This window comes from Magallana gigas, chromosome 1, assembly GCF_963853765.1.
Source record: "Magallana gigas chromosome 1, xbMagGiga1.1, whole genome shotgun sequence".
In the NCBI taxonomy this organism is placed as follows: domain Eukaryota; kingdom Metazoa; phylum Mollusca; class Bivalvia; order Ostreida; family Ostreidae; genus Magallana; species Magallana gigas.
Genome location: NC_088853.1, coordinates 42,112,727 through 42,123,149, shown reverse-complemented (window position 1 = coordinate 42,123,149; position 10,423 = coordinate 42,112,727). Strand labels below are relative to the sequence as shown.

At 34.2% G+C, this 10,423-nt stretch overlaps 1 protein-coding gene across 3 annotated transcripts; it reads right to left on the bottom strand.

Moving 5' to 3' along the window:
- Positions 1–1,604: 1,604 nt before the first annotated feature.
- LOC105337989 (uncharacterized) lies at positions 1,605–10,037 on the bottom strand. 3 transcript variants are annotated; one of them, XM_066067509.1, is made up of 3 exons: positions 9,904–10,037; positions 2,652–4,548; positions 1,605–2,464 (listed from the first exon to the last, which is right to left on the bottom strand). In XM_066067509.1, the coding sequence occupies exons 1-3, from the start codon at positions 9,997–9,999 to the stop codon at positions 2,307–2,309; spliced, it is 2,151 nt and encodes a 716-aa protein (XP_065923581.1). In that variant the 5' UTR covers positions 10,000–10,037; the 3' UTR covers positions 1,605–2,306. The 3 variants fall into 3 exon arrangements, with proteins under 3 accessions (XP_065923581.1, XP_011441255.3, XP_011441253.3); XM_011442953.4 differs by having other exon boundaries at positions 9,807–9,945; XM_011442951.4 differs by lacking the exon at positions 9,904–10,037 and adding an exon at positions 8,234–8,376.
- Between the last annotated feature and the right edge of the window lie 386 nt (positions 10,038–10,423).

Below are 10,423 nucleotides of genomic sequence, written 5' to 3'. Positions count from 1 at the left end.
TCTTAGACCCGTGTCCCAAACCAATGTCTCAAACCAAGTGCCCTTGCACAAGGTATTCGTTCTACCTGGTGACTCTTTACCAGGTTACTTCTCAGTAACAATGGTATCTGCACTACTACTGGGTCTATAACTACAGAGGTTCAAACGCCTCGTATACCTCAGTTCCTTATAGAGGATACCAACACCCCTTGTAGCCAACCGAGAATACCAACACCTCGAAGAGCCCGATACCCTAGAGAAGATGCCAACACTTCTCTTTAGTTCTCTGCCAAGCTGTAGCCAACGATTGAGGATGCCAACACCCCTATCACTGTCGAGAACGTAAGTTAAATAAGTGACCAACACTTTAACTTGCAGAGGGTACTCACACTCAAGAGATTCAAAGAGACGTACACAGGCTATAACCACGTAGCCAATCTTTCCCAACCCCCTCGGAAGAGCATTATATGAATAAACCCCTCTAAACAATAAATTGGTGTTAAGTTTCATCCAAGCCATATTTTAAATAAATAATACTGCCTGTATTATACAGAAACCTCTGTTATCTCTAAATCTACTTATTTATAAACGATTATTATTATGGTAAAGAATATCAAATAATTTACTAAAGATTCGAGATAATTAACAAGCGTTTTAATTATGTAAATCAATACAACTAAATGAGGTAACTCTATCAACAAAAATGCGTGCCTCGCTACAAAGGTAAACATAAAATCACACAATTATGAAGGTTCTATTTATCTCAAACAGTTTCATACAAAACATTTATTGTAAATCTTTTGAGACAGCCCCTTGAGTGATACGAATTGATATGCAACTTTGTGTTAAGGTGTCCAATGAGGACCTTAAAATTTCATCTTTGAGTATCAATCATGTATTAAAACTTTCTATATAAATTCCAGGAATCTAGAGTAGAAAAAAAATAAACGAGAGAAATTCTCAAAAACTATTATTAACTAAGCAGTAATTAATTGATGAAGATTGCAACAGGAAAAGGTCAATTATTAGGACACTCTCTCTCTTAAATACTGATAATTAAACATAAAAAGTATATCCAAGTATGTTGAGTATAAAGCCCATACATATGCCATGCATCCCGATTCATTGAACATGGTCTATTTGGATCGGATAACGTAAAATACTGAATGTGACTATGCGCAGAGCAATATAGTTTATTATACTTTCATGTTAAATACTGAAATCTGACTGGTTAAGACGCAGTTGATAATCCGTTCTATTACCCTTAGCATTAGCAACACACTTACCAACTGGTAACACAACGAATTGTTACATGCGCGTAAATTATGCGCATACGGTTCGCCGTAGAATTCGCATAAAGCCGTAAAATATTCTCTAAAATTAAGACATTCAGTATAATAAAATAAATAGTGCCTGTTTGGGAGGATAACAGTTGAAATTGACACCCCTCGAAAACCATTGTCAACCTCCGCTTCGCGTCGGTTGACAATGGTTTCCTTGGGTATCAATTTCAACTGTTACCCTCCCAAACAGGCACTATTTATATAATGTCACTTTGGAGATAAATATTTTGTTGTCATTGGGAGAATACAAAAATAAGCTGTGTAAAGATATCACGAACTGGATCTACATGAAAAAGTTTAATTTCTTTATAATTGAATGTTACAGATCAAGGCACTTCTATTAACTGTATAAAAATCAGGTAATATATTAAATACATACTAGTATCGAATACCGGATTGTAATTAAACATAAGTTCCAAACAGACACGTTATTAAGTAATTCAACAATTGACAAGTTTCAAATGTCCGGATGATTTACATATCTAGACAAGTGCCTTGTAACAAAGACGTCCGAATTCACTGTAATAACAATTTCATCTAAATGGAAATGCATCTTCAATCAATAGCATCAAAAAGAAATAAATACAATGAGGCTTAAAGTCTTTATAAATATATATATATATATATATATATATATATATATATATATATATATATATAATCGAACAGGATATATAGCACTGGTATTTTTTTTAAAAAGGCAGTCATTTTTGTTGTGGTGGAGCAGTTATCTGATAGTATTTCAAACAAATGTGTTGAAGTTATTTATTTTATGTTAATATACTTTATACATTCTACGACAATATCCATTTCTGTCTTTCATTTTACTTTCATTCTAAATTCATAAGAAATTGAGCGAGTAATGTCAAATGAATGCAATCATCATGGAATTAGCCATCAGAACCATTGCAGATCATATCTCCATGTTCGATGCAAAACATTGTCTGTCGCTTAAATCTTCTTGCGTGTCGTTAGATTGGAAATTTACTCCCTACCAGGTACACTGCTCATTGGCATGTCCATGCTTTGCCCTGGTTCTCCCAATTTTCGACAAGTTTTCAGTAGAATGAGACTTAGGATGACGAGCGCTAGAAACAAAATCACTGACGTCACAATCAAGCCAATTGTTGTAGACGACATTTCTGAAATTGCAATTTAGAAAATACTGTGAAAAGATATCGAATAAATGTAACTGATTAAAAATGTGTGTCATAGAACTCATTGTCAATAACTTCCCTTGCAAAACTAGGAACACAAAATGTAAAAACTTTTTTTCATTTTATCGCAATACGTAAAATTAAGCAACACGAAAAAACTATTAATACAAACCACTTATATTCTCCTCTGAAGCCTGAAAGAAACTTTTTGGAGCTGAAGGCTGGTTTTTAAAGTTATGGCATGTTTGCAACCCTATTGGCAAATCTCCTATATTCTCAAAGGACTCGTTCAGCATTAGAGCCATTCCTTCTACCATATGTCGATCGATGTGGCAATGCATAAACCAGACTCCAGGGTTTGTTGCCCAGATCCTTATTATGGAATAGCCCCCGTACGGAACAACGATTGTGTCTTTTCGCACTGGATCCTCGACATTTATATTTGGAATGCTCCGATAATCGTTCCAGGTTGCGTTTCTCCATGTTGCGTTGTTGCACTGACTTTTATTATTTGCGAGTGTCGGGCTACATTGTATGTCGTTGTTTGGAATAAGAAATCCAGTTTCATTGACGGAAGGAAATCCCATCTTGAGTACTTCGAATGTATGACCATGCATGTGTATTGGATGGGTGATAGAAGCACCGGTTCCAATGTTTGACAGGACCATAATGATTTCGGAGCCCGACTTTAAATTGAGTGCATGAGTACATTCGCATGAGGTTTCGGCATCACAATTTGCACAGGAAGTGTTTAGTTCTGAAGGTTGCGTGAGAGCAGATACAGTCGGCCAAATAAACTTTTTACCATTAATAGAACTATAGTTCGTTTCTTTAGGAAACCCAAAATTTAAAAAGTGAGTAAAAGTTTCCTGAGTGGGAGGTATTATATCAAACTCTAGTCTAAAGGAGGGTCGAGATTTCAAAAAGGAAACCGGTATGCATTCGATTTTTGTTTCATTGGGGAACACTTCAAATGGGCAATTCAGAACAGTTTTAATATTGCTTGTGGAAGCTGATGAATTAACTGGAAGTGATAAAGAATTGGTAATGTTTATCAAACCAAGACCAAAAACGTTTTGTCTTTTCTCAAGGTATTTCCTCTCTAATATATGTACAGTCATATTGTAAACTCCTTCTCTAATATTCTTCAAGTCAAGTTCGAAGTCGTATCGCTCTGCTGGATAAATGATGATTTCATCAACTGTTTTTGGAACGAATGGGTATCCGTCAGTTTCCTTGACAATAAGAGGTATCCCTGGAACTGAGAAAAGAAGAACATCTGCAGACCCAACACCTATCATCCGAAACAAATGGCTGTTACTTTTATCTAATTGGAAAACCTCATGTGGCGCTTCGTTATTTTCAAATTCGCCCTTTCCGTTAATCAGAATAGATTCGGAGGAACTAGACGTGTTATTCAAATTTGCTTTCAGTAACGTAATTGGCCCGAACTTGTGGTTCCATTCCTGCAAATGAATAATGTGCTGGTTGTTGATTGGAACTTCTCCCTCGCGTTTTAGAACAATGAACGCTCCATACAGGCCCATATCTCGTTGATTTCCGACATGGGAATGATACCAATAAGTACCACTAAAACGAGGCTGAAACGTATAGTTGAAGAATTGGCCAGGTAAAATCGGACATTGGGTAACAAATGCCACTCCGTCCATTGCTGGCCATCCCAGTTGGTCTATTCCATGCCAGTGGATTGTGACAGCTTCATTTATCAAATTATTCTGGACAATGATCGTTATAGTCTGGTTTTGGTAAAGAAAAATTGGAGGTCCTGGCATAGACTTATTAGCCGTTAACAATGGCAATGTGGTGTTCCAGCCATCTGCAGTGATAACGTTTTCAATTGAAACTTCTTTGTCAGGCTGTGATATTGGGCGAAGAGTGCCTTCATCTACGAAAAGCGGTCCGTTTATCGGATCAATCATTGTAAAAGCATTGTCTATTATAAGCGAGGTGTGACAGTGAATAGCGTCTTTTTCACAAACGAATCCATCAGATGAACTCTGCATGGTCAGAAGAATTAGAACCACTCTTACAAGTATACCTAATAGTGTCTGAAAATAGAAATAAAAATCTCATAAAATGATAGGTGAATTTTTTTCTTCAGATTTATTAAATTATGAAATATAGTGATTTACACTGGCGTAGTTCTAGAAGCTGGATAATATCAGGAACCTACGTCAAGGTATGGACGCATTTGCATTTCGTGTTATGATTATTGGTACGCAATTATTATGAACTTTCGATCTTTTTTTTTTAAATAACTTCATTATTTTGAAAGAAATGTGCTTTAAGATAATGTAGAATAATTAGATTTCGCGTTGCTTAATATTCAAGATATTTGTCGGTAGCCCTCCCCAACGAATTTACATCCTCGACGAAAACAAATTTGGAAAGAGTTATCTTTCATACTTAAACTAAAAACCGATTCATCCACAAAAATGCATCCCCACGAATAAGCAAAAGCCCACAACACACGAAAATTGGCCTCCACAAAGTTAAGTGATTCCACAGTATAATTAGTTTACATGTCTAAAAAGTGATGTTACATGTAAATCAAAGTAAGAGAATAGCCGGTTCTGTGTTTGTGGATGCCATAAATAACATATATATATATATATATATATATATATATATATATATATATATATATATATATATATATATATATATATATATCGTTCAAAGTTATTCGTACAACAGGTTCTCGCTTTGAATTTTATGTTCAAAATATGTTCAAACATAACCTTTATAATTCTATAAGGCTATTGTCATTCCAATTTGCGATCCAAAACAATAAAAAAAAAGCCTTCGGCGAAATTCAACTAAACTGGAAATGCATATGATATCTAGCAAAAATCAAGGTTTCGGGTCTAAACCATGCAGAGGTCAAGATCAGTACATTGTTCTTTACCACTTCAAAGTTACATGTATATAGAAATTAGTCACCACAACAGCAAGATACCTTGTGGTCATTTATGCGTTGGGTTTCGTGGGTAACCACAATTTGGCCTGGTTCGTGAGACGTAATTTCGCTGGTAGTGTAATCGGGATGATTTTCATAAGTATTAAACAAATGATTGTGTATAGCTTTGTGGGGATATAACTTTGTGGGGAAGGATTATCCACGTAAGCCACGAACATTGGTCCCCCACGCACAATCATTATGAAGATTCCACAGTAAATAAATAATTCTATTTCATATAATAAAAAATTAATATCGAAGGAACACATAACTTTGGTTTAGTTGAAATGTACTGATTTTAATATTGAATTTTACAAAGACAGTAGGATAGAAGTAATGGTTTTTACAACATTTTTTCTTGTGGTTCATAATTAAGATAAAATGAAAACAAGAAATTTATACTTTTAAGACGTATTGGTCAAATTGAATGCCGTCAGCCACATATGATTCTTCAATCATTTGTAAAATCTGGCACTTCTAATGTAAAATAACGAATTATTAAAGTCAATTTTTTTTTTCAATTCAAGCTCGGAATTCAGGTTGGTTTATATTCAGTCTTTAAGTGTCTTCAAAATGATCCATAAAAAAACCCTACCCACTTGAGAAATACAATGATAGTTATTTAGTGTCATTGCTTTTTGTAGCGTAACAATCATCCAATCAGGTGTTGGTTTACATTTATCTATTGTTATACTTTAAACCCCAAGGTATCCTCTGACAACTATGTTAAAGGTATTAACAACCTATTATACGGGAAATCTTAAAAAAAAAATAACTGATGATTTAAAGGGCTTTTTCCTGAGAAAAATGAATCGTCATCTCTAGATTATGCATTCTCTTTTAAAAGGGCATGGTCACGATTTCGGTCAAAAATTATTTTTCCGATTTTAATGTTTACATTACATTAAACGTCGAGTTATAAGCGAGTTACAGAGCTTACAATTCTTTTCTTTGTAAACAAAGCCTTTGTTTTTTGAATATTAAAGTGAAACTTTTAAATTTTAGACTTGAAATGAATGTTTTCAAACGTTAGGAATTGTTTATATATGCTGAAAATGTAGCAGAAGGTAGACAAATCCGATCAAGAGAGATTTGTATAGCTTTCTTGAAGCTATGTAGACAAAAACAGGACGCGAGCCCTTTTTATATGACAAAGAACTGTGAGCCCTGTGTCTTGCTTGTAACTAAACTACTGACAGTCAAATTTCATTCGATCATGCAAAATGCATTTCTTAAGCAGTGTGAATGATAAAAAAATTAGAATTTGACCAAAATCGTGAGTATGCCCCTTTACATTACCAATTAATGAACAATTCTGTATTTTTGAAACAAATGTCATGGATATTCCTTTGTCACGTGCATCTTATAAAATCAATAGATTATATTAACACGTACATTCAATACAATACATTTAGATATCTCCTTGACTCTGGTTGTCATGAGATTTACATACACACGTATGAATAATAATGCGCACCTCTAGATTATGCATCCTCTTGTAAATTACAAATAAATGAACAATTATATTCAATCGACAATGTCCTAAAAACAAATACCATGGGCAATCCTTTAAATTATTTACACGTGTTCAATACCTTAAGTTATATTCTTTAATCTGGTCTTCAAAAGATTTATTTAAACACGTAAATGCATAGTGTTCACTGCATTTTTACTGATGTAATCTTGTAATGAAACCTTGGAATTTTTTTCATACTTTTGAATGGACATCGTTTGAACCCTGAGGTATTTATAAATATCAAGCAATTAAGCCAAATGTGAATCCAGGATATCTTGGGACAGAGTATAATACATTAATCAATGTGTAAAGGTAACGTTAAGATTATGTAAATTTGTGATTCATTTAGACAGATATTTAGCTTGACTTTAAATACATGAAATTTGATGAATTTCTACCGGCATGCATAATTAACCCCACAATCAGCGCTGGGTTTTCCTCGTAATTAATACATTAATGTGATAGATTTACGAAACTTTTATCTATGCAAGACGTGCTTTTTTTGACACATGAATGCAATTATTTTATAACCAATATGAACATAATTTTCAACTATCAAGCATCTAAACAACCTGAAAAGATTACATTGGTGTGTAGCAGTTCAACAGTTTTTATGTGATTTTTTTAATCCTTTAAATAGGCTGTGTAATCAACAAACTATGCATCAGATCTGCAATAATCTGTTTTAACACTGTAAACCAACTTTTATCCGCCTGCGAAAAATTTCGCGAGGTTAGCGAGAGCCTTGTCGTCGCAAATATTTCTCCACGCTTACAAATCCTTTGTCTATTGTTTTTATAACAATACAGGTCTGGATAAGGCTTGGTCGCGACCACTACTTGTCGCAAACCAGTTTTTTTGGCAGTTCATCGCAAAGTAAAGTCGCCGCGAACAAAAATTGTTTTACAGTATTTCTTTCAGACATAGACAGTATAAAAGTAAAGCGAAATTCAATAAAGCTTACTTGGCAATTACAATTTACACTTTCTTTTATCTTTATACAGAATTCTTCATCTCAAGGAGGTAAAATTGGCCTTATGTTGACCATGACCATCCAACACTCTAATAAACATATAGATACTAAAACACAGCATTTACCCAGAGGTTAAAACATCTTCCAGTTTACATATATACTGGTTGTAATTTACAACTCTACATGCCCATTCTTTCATTTTGCCAAACCTTTCCTTCCCTATGATTATCCTTTAGTTATTTCATTTGCTGTGTCTAAACACGAAATAAGATTTAAAGGAATTACCTTTAAGATTCTAGATTCTTGGAACCAGATAGATGCGTAATCGGAAACCAACAACACTCCCATCTAGACTACAAGCACGTATACAAACCCTATTTTAATTCATTGAGCTTTTTAAAAAATGTAAGGCAGAGTACACTAGTGTAAAAATGATATATGATCCAGTGTGCTCGGTTTATAAATGAAAGTCCTGGTCGACATATCTGCAATACAGGCCCATATGGAGCAAGGGGTTGCTTGCTTGGCATGTTACGGATTTTCCAATTGCAGTAAGCAAAAAAGAAACTAGTTCATTAGAATAAAAAGACAAATGTGAGTCAGTACATAGAGATATACAAGAAGCCTCGGACATTTGAAATAATTATGCAAGCCAAGTCGATTCGGTTTATTGGTATCATAATTATTATTATATTTCATTTGTCATGCTGCTGATTAAAAGTAGAAAGAAGAAATGTGTATATAAATCATATATTGCTCATCTTTGAAAATTATTAAGAACATCAATTTAAATGTTATTTCTTTCATACAAAAAGAACATACAAAAAGAACACAGCTTGAATGTGTCTTTTAAAGGGGCATGGTCACGACTTTGGTCAAAAATTAATTTTCCGATTTTAGTGTTAACAATGCTTTAGTAAGGCAATTTTAAAAAACAACTAAAATTTGAGTGTCATTCGATGAGTTATAAGGGAGTTACAGAGCTTGCAATTCTTTGCCATGGAAACAAAGCTTTTGTTTACATTTTGAATTTTGAAGTGAATTTTCCAGTTTTAGACCTTGAATGAACGTGTAAAACGTATGGAACTGTATATTTATGCTAAAAATGAATAAGAAGATAAAGAAATCAGCTTGAAAAAGATTTTTACGAGTATATTGAACCTATGTAAACAAAAAACAGGTTGTTTACATGACAAAGAATTGTGAACCCTGTATCTTGCTTATAACTCTACGAGTGACTCTCAAATTTCATTTGAACATTAGAAATGCATTTCTAAAGTATTGTAAATAATAAAAACAGAAAAATAAAATTTGACCAAAATCGTGACCATGCGCTTTTAATTTTTATATTTAGGTACCTGTACCTCTTCCGACAAAATGATGTACAAGTTTACAAATTTGACCAAAATCGTGATCAATACGCTTTTAATTTATATATTTAGGTACCTGTACCTCTTCCGACAAAATGATGTACAAGTTTGTAGTGGACAATACACAGGCTTCTCAACACTACGACCGAGTTCGATCCCCATGACTGACCTTTTTGATGTTAAAGAGTATGGTGGTCGCCTGCTTGGACAGGGAGGGTTTTCTCCGGGAACTCCGACTCCCCCCAACTCAAATACCCACCCCCCTTTCCAACTCCGCGCTAGCATCCGTTGGAACAAATTGATAACATATGTTATGACTTTTTAAATCAATATTTTAAAAACATATAAAATTCAGTTTTAGCCTTATGTTGATCATGACCATCCAACACTCTAATAAACATATAGAAACTAAATCACAGCATTAATCAAGAGGTTAAAACATCGTCCAGTTTACATAGATACTGGTTGTAATTTACAACTCTACATACCCATTCTTTCATTTTGCAAAACCTTTCCTTTCCTGTGATTATCCTTTAGTTATTTCATATGCTGTGTCTAAACACAAAATAAGTTTAAAGGAATTACCTTTAAGATTCTAGATTCTTGGAACCAGAACTTTTTTCTCAGATAGATGAGTAATCGGAAACCAGCAACACTCCCATCTAGATTACAAACACGCATACCCCATAGTAATGGATTGAACTTTTAAAAAATGTAAGGCAGAGTACACTAGTGTAAAAGTGATTTATGATCAAGTGCGCTCGGTTTATAAGTGAACTTGAATGATGTTAACTTTTTTTATGTTAAAAAGTATGGTGGTCGCCTGCTTGGACAGGGAGGGTTTTCTCCTGGAACTCCGACTTTCCCCCACTCCAATACCCCCTCCCCCAGCCCCCCTCCCCCCCCCCCCCGCGCTGGAATCCGTTGGAACAATATATATTGAATAAGAGTTCTTATCACTTTTTAAATCAATATTTTTTAAAGATATAAAGTTCAGTTTTAGTGTTTTGAATAGTTGTTTATGGTAGTCTAGTTTTTATTTTTATTTTTTGAAGTTGCGTCTGCCCAGGGAAGTATTTAAGTCCCTGCCTTGACATTGTTAAGT